This window comes from Aethalodelphis obliquidens, unplaced genomic scaffold (assembly GCF_003676395.1).
Source record: "Aethalodelphis obliquidens isolate GAN/ISIS:26980383/991018 unplaced genomic scaffold, ASM367639v1 scaffold11, whole genome shotgun sequence".
NCBI lineage: Eukaryota > Metazoa > Chordata > Mammalia > Artiodactyla > Delphinidae > Aethalodelphis > Aethalodelphis obliquidens.
Genome location: NW_020837955.1, coordinates 9078474 through 9093386, shown reverse-complemented (window position 1 = coordinate 9093386; position 14913 = coordinate 9078474). Strand labels below are relative to the sequence as shown.

The window sequence follows — 14913 nt, the reverse complement described above, 5'->3', positions numbered from 1 at the left end:
TTATTTACTAGCTCCGGGATTATCCATGAGTCAAATCACTGAGCCTGATTTTTTTTCCCCCATGCTAAATGTAAGAAGCCAAGCCCTGGAGTAAACCCTGAGCACTTTCAATCTCTGAGGTCTAAGGCAATCGTTCAGTTCTTCGAGCTATAAAATGGGAAATAGTAACACATATAATATTGTTGGCAAGCTGCCTAGCTGATAAATTTACATATTTATGCTTTAAGCTCTGAAGGAGTGATAATACCCTGAGAGATTTTTTTAAATAAAATTTTCTATGATGTAAATATCCGTGAAAATATAGGGAATATAGTTCTCATGGCTGATTTGAAGATGCAAGAATTGTCAGTTGCGTAGGAGAAAGGCTCCCTCCATTCTGAAGCTGCAGAAGGTGAGAGAGAGAGATGCTTGTGTAACAAAACTGACACCTGTTTGTTTTTTCCCAACAATGGGAGCACCATAAGATACTTCGAGTTCAGAGACTGTGTTATGTCCAGCCAAAGTAACCTGCAACTGGGAAGGTCTGTAATTCTGTTGGTTGTCTGACTTAACAGTTTGTTATCCTGGTAGTGATAAAGTGACATCCCTTTATATCTTTTATAGTGTCACCCAGGTAAGAGGGGCCCCTGCTTTTGGCCCTGTGCTTTAGAGCGCCCACATACCACAGACACACAAGATGTAAATTTGTGAAGGAATACATGGCATCTCTGTTACTGAGAATCCAGTGCTTAATCCTGGCATAGCGAGACTTGAAACCTTAAACGTCCCACATGCCACAGACATACAAAATGTAAATTTTTTAAGGAACACATGGCATCTCTGTTACTGAGAAACTGGTGCTTAATCCTGGCATAGCGAGACCTGAAACCTTAAACATCCAGCCCAGGGAAAATGTGTCTCTATCTCTTGCCTTCTTTGCTCAAAGAGAAAGGAAATTGTGTCATAAAAATGTCTGTGTGGTGAGGGTGCTGATTTTAGGGATAGACACTGCTTTGAAGTGCGGAAATGATCGGAAGTGATTAGATCAGAGAAAAGGCAAAGTTACTGAACTGGCCAAAGCCTTCCTCTCAGCCTGAATGCAGTAGATCTTACATTATGAAGTTATTTTCCAGTACAGTTGCACCAGCTGCCCATTTCTTGCTGCTTTTCTTGTTCTAATTCCTGGCTTACGCAGCACTCATGAATTAGCATGGTATTTGCAACAGCTGCCTATGGTAGTTGAATAACATTCTGTGTGTGAAGAAATTCATAGTGTGCTTAAATTTGTACACATGTACATTTAGACTTACACGGTGAATCACATTTTCTTCTGCTTTTAAACTCTTCCTTTGTGCCAATTTGCTGATGAATGGTTCCTGAGAATGGGTATTTAAAAATAAGACAAGTGGGACCAGATTTTCATACCCACACCCTACTCAGAAAATAGAATATAGAATTTCTCCAGCATGTCTCTTGGGTGCAAAAGTAATGATGGTACTTAAAATGTTAGTAATAAGAAGGGCACAACACAGTGCCAACAAATTTAGAGGTTAAAAATAGAAGGTGATGAAAGGAAAGCTTGCTTTCTTTATATACATTTATAACAAGAGTAGTCATTCTTTTTTTAAATAGCCATATTGAAATATAATCCACATACCGTACAATTCACCCATTTAAACTATACAGTTCAATAGTTTCAGCATTTCACAGAGCTGTGCAACCGTCACCACAGTCAATTTTAGAATATTCTCATTACCCCAAAAAGAAGCCCTACCCCCCTTTGCTGTCACCTCCAGTCCTTCCATCCCTCCCAGGCCTAGGCAACCACCAAGCTACTTTCTGTCTCTTATAGATTCACCTACTTTGGACATTTCGTATAAATAGAATCATACAATATGTGACCTTTTGTGACTGGCTTCTTTCATTTAGCATAATATTTTCAAATTTCATCCATGTTGTAGCATGTATCAGTAAGGACTTTATTTTTATTGCTGAATAATATTCCACTGTACGGAGATACTTTATTTAATACATCAGTTCATCAGTGGATGGATCCACCTTTCGGCTACTGTGAATACTACTATAAACATTCATGTACAGATTTATGTGAATGTGCGTTTCCATTTCTCTTGGGCATATACCTAGGAATAAAATGGCTGGGTCCTGTGGTAATTTTCTGTGTCTAACCATTTGAGGAGCTGCCAAACTGTTGTTCCAATGGCACTGGACCATTTTTACAGAGAAGATTTTAGTCAGTTTCCCTCTCTGTGGCCTCCCAAGAAGGTATAGATTACCTTCTTGGGAGGCAACTATGCTGTAAATCATAAGGAAATTTTGTAATTAGTCAAAGCAAGTTACTTCTCCCCAAAAGAGCTGATGGGGGAAATGGTGGAGGAAGGGAGGGAACAGGAGTACATGGTCTCTAGTTGGAACCCACATTTTCCACACTGGCATCCAGGGTTGACCCTGCACATGGTAGGGACCCTATCTGTGTTTATCTTCAGGATTCTCACACGTCCATGCTTCCAGGCGCCCTGGACACACATTGTACAAGTCAGCTGACATGAAGTGGAAAGAAAGATGAAAGTTCTGTGGAAAAGGGGGCTGGGGGCAGAGGCTGATGAATCTTTTGCTGAGGACTCTGAGGCTGAGGAATAATTAGTATCACTTAGAACCCAAGCAGGATGAGAGAAATTCTCCTCATGCCTTCATGGGCATCAACACACTTGAGAACGTCTTTGGCAGGGATATCAGTACTCCCCAGGTGACAATCAAATACAGAGAATGAGGAGCTGTATTGAAGCAGTTTTGTGGGCAGAGGACATTGTGGGTGCTGGAGCCATGCAAGAAGCAGATGTTATCAGATAAGTCTGACAGACTTGTTCATCCACACTTAGGAGACACCTGCTGGGGGCTTGTTATTTATCTGGTGAGTATCTGAGGGGAGGGAAATGCACTGAGAGATATGGTTAAGAGCCAGGGAATTACAAGGCATTCCAATTAATGTGGCTCCATTTGTTATTTCTGGATAGTGAGATTTCAGGAAACAAGAGCTACATACATAATTGTTTTGATCGTTTTCCAATCATGTCTCTTAGCTTTAAGTCCTCGAATAAATATTAAGTGTAATGTGACATACATCTCTTCCCTACCCTTTCTACCTTTTTGCCTTTCGGGCTCCTGTTCCAGCTAGGGTTTTGGTGGCATGACATGCAAGGACAAGGTCACGTACACCTGGGGTACCTTCTTTAGCACTCTGCAGGCACCGATGGTCCTCTCTCAAGGTCAGCATGCCTGCCCATCTTACCCTCCACTCAGAACACTCGCAGTTTTTCTCCCCAGGCACCAGATCCGATAATAAGTTACTCAGGCCAACTTAGCTAAATCTTCGCCTGCAACGGACACTTGTCCAAGTCAGTGCCATCGAATAAGTTTACCTTTGCGGCTGGTGTGAATTGTATTTTCCACCGGAGGCCTCTTGAGAAACAAGAGAGACTTCACGGCTTCCTGTCTCTCTCTGTTCTTTACTTAACAGAAAAAATTCTCCCACGTGTGTTTAGATTGCCTCCAGGAGGGGGCCTACCACAGAATTGGAGATACTCCTCCTTTCTCGTCATGGACATCAGAAGAGGAGAGAGAATGCGGGTGGAAGCACAAGATGTTAACAAGATCTAGCAGAGAGAAGGGCAGCAGGCCACCTGCTGCCCTATGGGGGCAGGGTGTTTATGTACACGGGGTGCTTGGTGGTGGTGTCAGGGTGTAAGCTGAAGCCCTGGACTCTTAAAGCTGTAGAAGAAATGGTGGTTCTATTCAGTGGTCATGAAGTTAGACCACTCTGTGTTACATGGAGCCAGTTCATGCTCAGTGTAACATTGTATTTATCAGTAGTGGAGTCTGGAAGATTTAAGGTACAGTAAAATTTCAGAAAAACCAGAACACGCCTTTATGTCCCATCACACCTAAGTGATTTATTAATTAAATCGATGACTTTTTCAGGCATTCACGCTATGTATACTGATGATCTCAAGTGCACACCACGCTGTTTTTAAAACAAAAAATATTCACTATACTGTGCATTAAACCTCCAGGTCTTATTTATCTACCAGTTGGAAGCTTATACCCTTAAACTACATCTCTCCTATTCCCCCCCACACCCCAGCCCCTGACAACCACCATGTAAATTTAAATTAATTCCAACAGGCAATCATTTTGCAACCCAGAGGGTGACGGGTGGTCTCATGCTGGGTCAGCTGACTGTTTTGATTCACACCAACCTTGATGTCTGTCCCTGGCCATTCAATATTTACCCAGAAAATCCCAACTGTCCCAGGCGTACCATGACTTTTGTGGTTTCCCTCAAGATTTTCAGGGTTAAATGACGTTTTATATCACCTAATATACAATATTTCTAATGGGGGAAAAAACCTCCATTATTATTTCCTAAGACCTTTCACTAGGTCCTTAACCACCAAATAATTCCTCTGTCCAGCCGCTTTCCTATCATCTTGAACCTGCGCTCATCAAAGCATTTTTGAATAAAGCAAGTCTTCATGTTATAAAGAAATTTTCCCAATAGTGGCTAAGAAAATGAAATTCTCTCCATATGATTATAATCTACAATGACAACCCAGCATTCTTCTCTCCTTCTCTTTTGTCTACTCTTTCCCCATTCCTACTGGTAAGACATTTTTCCATATAAGTTTTAAAGAAAAGTATTATTTTGGTTTCTAGCATATTGTACAGAATCTACTTTTTAATCCTTCACATGCTGTGTTATGATTACGGGGCAGGGGGCAGAAAGGAGGTGAAATCTCCCCACATGCCTCCTGAAACTCTTGTATTGTGGTTGCCTGACCCCATTTCTTTTAGATATGTTCCTTCTAGATTTGACCTGTTCTCTGCTCTCTTTTTCTAAAAACTCTCCTCCCCCTTCAGTTAATGGGACAGTTGAACTCATGTTGTTTGTAGAGTTTGTAGAGACAATCCTAGATGGAGGCTTTTCTGAGGAGATGGGGGGAAAAGGCAGAAGGTAGAGAGAGAGGACAGCCAGCCCTCTCTAGGCTTTGGTCCCCCAGCCTTTGGATGGACACAACACATTCGTGTCTATGCAGGGTGTCGGGGAGGGGAAATTTCGCCTTACCCTTTGGGGTTCCTCTGGCTGATCTAATAATTAAATTGACACAAGACAAATGAACAGGAGAAAATCTAAGTTAATTTCATACATATGGAGTCTCATAGATACAGCCTAAGAAGTGACCGAAGCAAGCAGCTTTTATATCTTTTAGGTAAAGAAATAATAAATTTGTGAGGAATTGACAAGGCAAAGAAACTTGGGCTTGGGGACTAATTAGTGGAGAATCTAAGCAGACCTGGTTTACATAGCCTTCTCAGCCCTCAATTCCCTATCTCTGGCGACAAGGATGTCTCGCCACCTCCTGCTACAGTGAGGGTACCTTTCACGTGGGAGATTTATTTCCTGCTTTCAGAGGAGGGTCCGCGTGTTCTTCTTGCACTGGCTGTTTTCTCAAGCAACAAATTCAAAATAATCAATATGCCACTGGCATATTTTGGGGCAGCCTGCGTTGAACTGTATCACAGGGCCAATCTGTACAGGATCTAAAATGACTCCAAGGATGGAAAAAAACATTGCTAAAAAGGACCACAGCGTTACAGGTGTGAGGTATCTGACTGCTTTATAGAAACATAGAAAAAAACCCCAAGACATCACCCCACAGAGGGAATGTCACAGTGCCAACTGCTCCCAAGAGGTCAATCGGGAAATAGCCCCTTTACTGAGCCCCAGGACCTGCCCCCAGTCTAGTCCCCCTCCCAGAACTCCCTGAGCAATTCAAGTGTTAACACTTGCCTAGCAGAGTTTCTCCTTAACCCTGATCCAGTACTGTGGCCAGGGTCTAAGTCCATGCCTATCCCATACCAGTTGTTAAATATTTTGAATACCAACTTGGTGGAAGGGTTTCAGCTCCCTTCCAGCAGTAGCCCTATGGGTACCACATTCCAATTCCTTATTCCTCAGCTAAAGATGCTAAAGGATGAGGTTTCCAGAGTCCAAACCCCTCTCAGAGTTTTTCTCTGCTGGCTGCATTTCTCCATTCAGTTCCTGAAGAAACGCCAAGAGATGCAAAGCCTTAGGATCTGCTCCGTTTTTTGAGAGCTTGATTTTGGCAAATTTTTGCAGTCTGTTTTACATTTTTTCTCTCTCCTTTGACTCCTGGTTTATTTTCACACCCGTCGTAAAATGGTGGATGGCCTTGTCTTCACACTTCATTTGATACAGCTGAAAGTTGCCATATCCCAGATGGAGCGCTTGTTTGGCTACAGGAGGAAGCTCTTTGCTGAATTCTTTTTGAAAGTAATACTCTGCTTCTTCATACCGACCGGCTTGTGAAGAGAGGCAGGCGAGATAGAAGCAGATGTGGAAGAAATTTCCATCGCTCTCCTCAGCTCTCTTTAAATGACCTAGAGCGTGTCCTATTAGTTCCTGTAACTTCTCCCTTTTCCCACCCATTTTCTGTATTTCAAGAACTTTGGCCCTATAGTAGCACCCAATGTGGCGATGCAGGTAGGTGTTGTTTGGCACGCATTTTAGAGCCTTTCTCAGGAGTTCTATAGCTTGGTCCAGGTCACCTTTTCTTCAATACAGCTTTGCTGCCCACGAAGCACATGTGTTGCCAATGGGGCTTTCTCCAAAGCTTCTTTGACTAACCTCTCTCCTTCACCTTCTTTATTAATCTTTTGAAGTTTCAGGGCCAGGAGGACTTTGACATACTGGTTGTCAGGATTCCGCTGAATGGCTTGCCTCAAAGGGTCAACGGGATTCTGAGACGGTGGCCAGTTATCCAGACGGTAGCTCGCGATGGCCAGTCCAGAGGAGAATTCTGGGTTCTTGGGTTTCTTTTCCAGAGCCTTCTCAAAACACACCTTGGCCCTTTCATTTTGGTTTCCTCCCCACCTTAACCGTGTCCACCCTCCCTCACAATCCATCTCAGGACTCTCAGTTCTGTAGGGGCTGAAATACTTCCGGCATACTTGTTGCACCTCGTCTACATAAACCGGAGCTTCTGAGAATCTTCCCAGGTGGTAGTAGACCCAGGCGTAGTTCCCCCACGTGACCAGGCTTCTGATCTCTGCCTGGTCAGCGTGCTCTCGCTGGATGAACTCTTCAGCCTGCTGTAAGCATCCCAGGGCTGCCTTGTGCTGGCCTCTGCAGTGTTTTATGTAGGCCAATATGTTGCACATTGTGGCTTGGAATTCGCTGTTCTGAAACTCAATCAGGTTACACACTCTGTCTTCAAAATCATCCAAGGAATTTTCTCCCTCTACCAAGTTCCAGGTGAAATGGCATTTTAGTTGCCATAGGCTGCTGTCCAAGGAGTTCTTTGTGGTCTCTCTGTGGGGGGAAAAAACAGAAAGATGAACACTCCGAGACATAGCACAGATTCACCAGACAAGAAATGGGGAGCATGACAAATAGCATTCTCCTTCTGCTAAAGGGTGTCAACCCCAATCAAAAAAGAATATTCTATTGGAAGACTGGGATTGAAACATATACACTATTGATACTATGTATAAGATAGACAACTGATGGGAACACACTGTATAGCACAGGGAACTCTCATAATGCACTGTGGTAACCTAAGTGGGAGGGAAGTCCAAAAGGGAGGGGATATCTGTATGTGTCTGGCTGATTCATTTTGTTGGGCAGTAGAGGCTAACACAACATTGTAAAGCAACCATACTCCAATAAAAGTTAATTAAAAAAATTTTTTTTAAGGAATATCCTTTCCAGGCTTCCCTGGTGGCGCAGTGGTTGAGAGTCCGCCTGCCGATGCAGGGGACATGGGTTCGTGCCCCGGTCCGGGAGGATCCCACATGCTGCGGAGCGGCTGGGCCCAGGAGCCATGGCCGCTGAGCCTGCGCGTCCGGAGCCTGTGCTCCGCAACGGGAGAGGCCACAACAGTGAGAGGCCCGTGTACCACAAACAAACAAACAAACAAACAAAAGTGATGAAGTAAATGCTCCTTTGGGATGAGTTGAGAAAACAAGAAGTGAGGAGATAGTTCCTCTGAGAAGTTTCGCTGTAAAAGCAGGAAGTAGGGTGGCTATTGCTGGAGATGGCTGAGGGGAGATTATTTTTGAAAGTGGGTGATATTAGTGAATGTTTATGTGCTGATGAGAGTGATGCAGTAGGGATGGAAAAACTGATACCAAAGAGCTGATAATTGCTGTAGAGAAGTCTTTAACGAGGTGAAATGGGATTTGAACTAGAACAAAATTATGATGCTCAACCATTTGTTTTTAAAACACTAGGGATAATTCATCCAAACTATGGAGGGGAAGGCAGGCTGAAGGCATAGATTTAGGCAGGTAGAAGATTTGGTAGTGACATGTGAGGGTGGTTCTCTAAGTTTGCTGCTTAGGGAAGGTATACACCAAAATGTTAGCAATACTTTTTATCTTTATTTATTTCTCTGTGTTTCCTTCTCCTCTACCTCTAAGTTTTTGCTTTTGAGCATGCATTTTGTAAACCAAGAAATGTAGGCATTATGACTCCATGGAGTCAGGACTCGATAGTTTCCACTTGCCCCTTCAGATCCACTCTGCAACCTTCCCCACCAGACTGTCACCGTCAGAGAGGGAGCTCCATGGTCTCTGGCTTCCCAGTGGGTTTGGCCAAAGGGAGACACAAGAGCTCAGAGGGAGGGAGTGGTATCCTCGAGTATTCACTTCTGGGGCTTCCACCCTGCAGAACGTTCCTCTCCTGAAGCCCACAGGTGCTGTCAGTTGGCCTTCTGTTTACAATTCTTTTTTCAGGTTCCTATAACTTCTCCTTTCTCTTGCGGCTTGGGAACCTAGTGTGTTATTAGCCCCAGGGTATTACATCATCTCTTCTTATCTCTGAACCCAAACCACTTCTTATTCAACTTTCTTTAATTACTCAGCTTGAGTTCAACATCAGTTTCCTGCCAGGAACCTGATTTACACAGAAAAAGAAAGGAAACCTTAAAAACCAGGACTCAGGACCTGAGAACTAATTGGCAGATGAAATTAGCACATTCTTTTTGTGACCTTGTGCAAGTTGTTTAGCCTTTCTGAGCTTAGATTTCTTATATCTTTTGTGAGGATTAAATGAGATACATATGAAGTGCCTGTAACATTGCCTGGCACATGGAAAGCATCTGAAAATGTTATTTGTTACTACTGTTATCATTATGGGCAACAACAAGCTACATTAATCAAGTGAGGCCATTCACAGGGATCATCTTATTTGATATTCACAACAGGCCCAGGAGGTAGGTGGTCAATAACCCATTTTCAGATGAGGAACTGAAAGAGCTAGTTTCTTACACAGTATCACACAGCAAATACACTGCCATTTCAGTCAACCAAATGTGTGTGTGTGTGTGTGTGTGTGTGTGTGTGTACAGGAAAAGAAACCATTGTTGAGCAATGATGCATTCTTGATTTCTGGGATGATGACAGATGTCCTAGCACCAGAAGCCTCTGCTAATAATAGCAGCAGCTCCAAGAAATGAAACCATTCTGCATCTATGTGGGTTCTGAGAGGAAGAAAACTCCAAGAAAGTCGATCCTCAGGGAAGTCACCTCCCTTCCATCAGACATAGAAATGACAGTTCTTGCTGGGAGCCCCAGACCCCATCCTTACCCATAGTCTCTTGTCACGGTCCAAGGATCAGGGGAAATTTTCTTCATCTTGCCAGATTTCAGTAGCATAAACAGTATTGTTGTTTGAATCAATGAATACAAGATCCAGGATGCTAAGGGACAGACATCAGTCAAAAATGATTTTTTTTTAAAAATCCCTTTATTTCCTAATTAAGAATCTATGAAGACATGATCTGCCCTGGTTAGCTGTCCAACACAGAGGTCTCTCTTTTTAACTTGTGGGCTGCTTCTGGGGACTGAGCAGAGCAGAGACTTGAGCATCCCCCCTTTTAAGAGGACCCACACCAAAGGCTGCCTGGAATCAGGCACTGTGGACCTATCCTGTGTCCGTGGATATGGTCCTTTCCCTCAAGATCATCTGTCTCCTTCTCTAATTATCCCCAAATGACTGGCAATGATGACATCCATATATGTCTCTCATTTTCACTTGGGTTTCCATTCTCTCTTCTCTAACAAAGACAGTTCAAAGCAACAAGTGTGCAAATATTCTTACAGCAGAATGCAAGACCAGAGGCAATCCTTTGCTCTATTTTAGATTCTTGTTATTATTTAATTAAAGTATGTCTCATAGGAAGCATTGAAACATTTCAAATAACCAAAAAATACCCCAGAGGGTGTCTGCACTTTTGTCCAGGGGTCCCTGGCACACCATCAGCAGTTTCTACCATCTGGTGAGTCTCAAGGATCCCAGGAATGGTAATCACAGCTATAATAATGTTCTCTAGCAGAGATTGCTAACATTTTTAAAGGGCCAGATAGTAACTATTTTCAGCATTGTGGGCAACACAGTCTCTGTCTCAACCCCTTAACTCTGCTGTTACACTACAAAAGCAGTCATAGACAATACATGTTCCAGTAAGACATATTTATGAAAGCAACTGGCAGTAGGGTGTTAGTCCTTGCTCTATGGCCCAATACATTCTTCATATTCACAGAGCATCTTGAGGAAATGGCACATAGTGTTATTCACTCTACCTCCTTTTACTTCAAATTTCTGTTATTTTTTTTTTAATTTATTATTATCATTATTGTGGTATTTTTTGGCTGCGCTGCACGACATACAGGATGGTTCCCTGACCAGGGATCGAACCTGGGCCTCTGCAGTGAAAGCGCCACATCCTCACCACTAGGCCACCAGGGAACTCCCAAATTCCTGTAATTACAACAAATGACCTACAGGAATATCTCATTGAACATCCCAAACATACCATCTCTGTCTATACATTGGCTAAATCTTTTGACTAAGTGATCGATAAAGTCCTGACAATTGTGGCCTGGTCCTCTCCTTAGCAGGCTCCTCGCTGCTCCCCACTTTACAGTATTTTTCCTAGCAGACTTCTTTCCTGGCTGTCAAAAATGTGATCTGATTGATACTTAGGTAAATTGGGGCAGACTTGGTTTCTTAAACAGGAAACAAAAAGCAGTAACCATGGAAGAAGTCTTGGTGGCAAAACACTTGCTAGGGTTTTACTAAAAGGTGCAGAGTGCTGTGAAGATTTAAATGAAGAAGTGATCACATAAAATTCTCTGAGGCATAAATGGTTAGAAGACTTGCTGCAGAAGCAGCTCTTGGATGCTTGCTGAGGGATGCTGGAATGTTATTGAGGTGGGAGCACTGCTGGAGACTTCCAAAGACTTACCAAGTAATACAAGAACAGTGAAGGCTTTATTGGGCAACAGAGAGCATTCCATTTGATGGCATGTCGTTGTTTAGAGCTAGAGAGAAAAGTTGGAGGCAAATGTGGGAAGCCTTGAATCAAAGGCATTATAAGAGGATTGTCCTCTCTAGAATGGGTATTATGGTTACGCCAAGATGAGCAGAAAGTTTCTTCTTGAGTATCAGCTCCCATGAATTGGTAGCTGATGTCGCCCGTGGTCACTGGAAGGAGTAGTGGTGTATTGATACATACATATATATATAATAACAGCATGATTCCAGTGGTATATTTCTAGCATGACACAATAACCCAGCCTGATGTTTTCCTTTCCCCAGATTTCCAGGTATAGCTGACTCACCCCTGTCAATCCACCGCAGACTGTCGATGTCCAAATGCCTGAAGTCCAAAGCTCCAGATTTCTGCAGCTTCACGTGGGTTTCTGTGTTCAGGGCCTCCTGAGTTCCCTCTTCCCAGACTCCATGTTTATGGTGTTTGTTTTGACCTAGATGTGAAATTAACACCTCCGCACAGCACCCCTAAAATACCCATTCACACAGTGCAACAAACGATTTTGCATTTGTTGCCAAAAAAAAGCCAGGTCACCTAGCTTCCTCCCAGCTCTGAATCCCTTTTGTCAGAGGACACCCGGTCCCCACACCCCATCTCTTTCCTTCCTGTATCCAGGGACAAGATGTCCTCCCACTCTGAACACAGAAAATGAACCAGTTTATTTTTCTCAAAAAAAGAAAAAAAAAAAAACATGAAGAAAGAAAATAGAACCCCACACACACAAAAGGAATTGAGATGCCAGTTGCTACTTTAAAAAGGAAAAGTCAACTCATTCCACGCTAAAATGCTAGTGGAATCCCAGTGTTCTGAGACTGTGGATAAATTTTCTTTGTGGTTTTCTGTATTTTCTTAATTTTATGAGTAGTCCTTTTCAAGAACTACAAAAGAAAAATGGTGTTTTTCAAGCACTCACTTCTGAAGGGGCTGTGGAAACCTTTGCGGGGAAAGAAGATGGACAGGCCACCACCGCCCAGCTCACAAGGGGCCAGTGAGGTGGCCAAGCCCGCCCCCTAGTGGGGAAACCTGACAGCGCCCTCCACCCCTCCAGGGTCCGTTAAAATTGTCCTTGCAGAGAAAGCTCCTTGACATCCGTCTTGACAATGATTTTTTTGGATATGACACCAGAAGCACAAGCACTAAAAGCAAAAGTAAACAAATGAGACTACATCAGGACATGAACACTACATGACACTGTCCTTCTGCTGCTTTCTTCTCTCTTCCTTTTCTTATTTTAGTGTGTTCACTCTCCCCAAACACTCCTAAGGGTGAAGGCGGTGTGTGGAGCCCTGCAGATTTCCCCACTCTGCCTAACACAGCGCCTTGCCCATGGTAACCACAGTACTTGATTGAAAAGCAGAACACTTCACCACAATTAAAGGTGACCCAGTGGGAGTCCCTGATCCCCAGAATTCCTAGCTGCTCTTCCGGGAGAAGCTGCTGGGTGAGTGGAGGCCTGAGTGGAGATGCTGAGATGCTCCCAGATACTGGACACCTCCTGATTGACAGGCCTGACATGGCTAAGAGAGACTGAGGGGAGAGAGGAGGACCATACGACCACAAGTTTTTGATGCAAATAGGATATGATAGCCTTAATAGGTTCTAATCTTGGAGATTTTTTTCATTTGTTTGTTATCCACATCTATGCAAAGTAAATTATTTTTATTGATCAATTTCACTAAATTATAACAAGTCTTACAAGTTCTTTTCATTGGCTTTGTAAAATAAGCTTGTTTTCAATGAGTTCCAGCAATGACAGGCTTTCAATAAATGTACCTGGTTTCATACCCGTACTGTCACCAGTGATTCCCAGGTCATTCCAGCCTGTAGTGAAAACCGGTATCTCCATGAGAGAAACAGAAGAGTGAAGTAAAACCCTGTTTCTCTGGCTCCATTTCCACCCACAAGAGCAGAATCCAGCCCTGCCCTAGTCTACCCCCCACTCCCAAATATGTCTGGGAGCTCCATGGAATCTCATGGGGCTTCTCCTCCCTGCTTCCCGTGCCACTCCTGTCACTGCTCTCTCCAAAGCCCAAGCTGAGCCTGGTGTCCTTGGCCAGGCCACGTGCTCCCCAGTGAACTGGCAGAAAGGTTTGCCTTGACTCCCTGCATGTAGCTGGGTTACCACATATGGAAACTGTAGTGACAGAAGAGCTTTAATGTACTTTTACCTACACAAGTAAGAGCCTAGGCTGGGCAGGAAGGGAAGGCAGATCTAGAATGAAAAATACTCCCCAAACCTCCCCTCCCTTTCACACTGAGTCACGTTCCTCACACCAAATCTGTGTTCCCATTTTCTCTTCCCTTACCTTAAAATCTATCCAAGACACTCCTAGTCATTTCTGCAAATGGCCCCCAGAAGGGCACCACCCCATACAGCGACACACCGGTAACAATTAACCCCTGAATGCCCCCAGTGGCATGGTGGAGTCAGACTCAGCTTAGTACCACTTAAGTTTTTAAGCCACGATCCTGCTTCTCTTGCCTGGACGCACACACACTAATCATACACATCAGCCCACACACATACACACACGAGCACATACACATGTACACACACTGATTTGTCTCCTATTTGAAATATTTCTATCTCCAATCACTCTTTTTTTTTAATTTTTATTTTATGTTTTTATACAGCAGGTTCTTATTAGTTATCCATTTTATACATATTAGTGTATACATGTCAATCCCAATCTCCCAATTCATCACACCCCCACCCCCACCCCCACCCCCACCACCACTTTCCTCCCTTGCTGTCTGTATGTTTGTTCTCTACATCTGTGTCTCAATTTCTGCCCTGCACACTGGTTCATCTGTACCATTTTCCTAGGTTCCACATATATGCGTTAATGAACGATATTTGTTTTTCTCTTTCTGACTTACTTCACTCTGTATGACAGTCTCTAGATCCATCCACGTCTCTACAGATGACCCAATTTCGTTACTTTTTAATGGCTGAGTAATATTCCATTGTATATATGTACCATTTCTTCTTTATCCATTTGTCTGTCGATGGGCATTTAGGTTGCTTCCATGAACTGGCTATTGTAAATAGTGCTGCAGTGAACATGGGGGTGCATGTGACTTTTTTTGTTTGTTTGTTTTTTTGTGGTACGCGGGCCTCTCACTGTTGTGGCCTCTCCCATTCCGGAGCACAAGCTCCGGACGCGCAGGCTCAGTGGCCATGGCTCACGGGCCCAGCCGCTCGGCGGCATGTGGGATCTTCCTGGACCGGGACACGAACCCGTGTCCCCTGCATCGGCAGGCGGACTCTCAACCACTGCGCCACCAAGGAATCCCTGAATGTGTCTTTTTGAATTAGGGTTTTCTCTGGGTATATGCCCAGTAGTGGGATTGCTGGGTCATATGGTAATTCTATTTTTAGCTTTTTAAGGAACCTCCATACTGTTCTCCATAGTGGCTGTATCAATTTACATTCCCACCAACAGTGCAAGAGGGTTCCATTTTCTCCACACCCTCTCCAGCATTTGTCGTTTGTAGATTT

General features: G+C 43.6%; 2 protein-coding genes across 2 annotated transcripts in view; one reads left to right on the top strand and one right to left on the bottom strand.

The window, feature by feature from the left end:
* LIPA (lipase A, lysosomal acid type) overlaps positions 1 to 14913 on the top strand; it is a 102891-nt gene that overhangs the window by 31151 nt on the left and 56827 nt on the right. The gene's annotated exons all lie outside the window — the stretch shown is intronic.
* LOC113623179 (interferon-induced protein with tetratricopeptide repeats 2) lies at positions 6003 to 7251 on the bottom strand. Its single transcript, XM_027111988.1, is given in 3 exon segments — positions 6003 to 6031; positions 6034 to 6651; positions 6654 to 7251. Coding segments are annotated over 3 exon segments (1230 nt in total). The 5' UTR covers positions 7237 to 7251.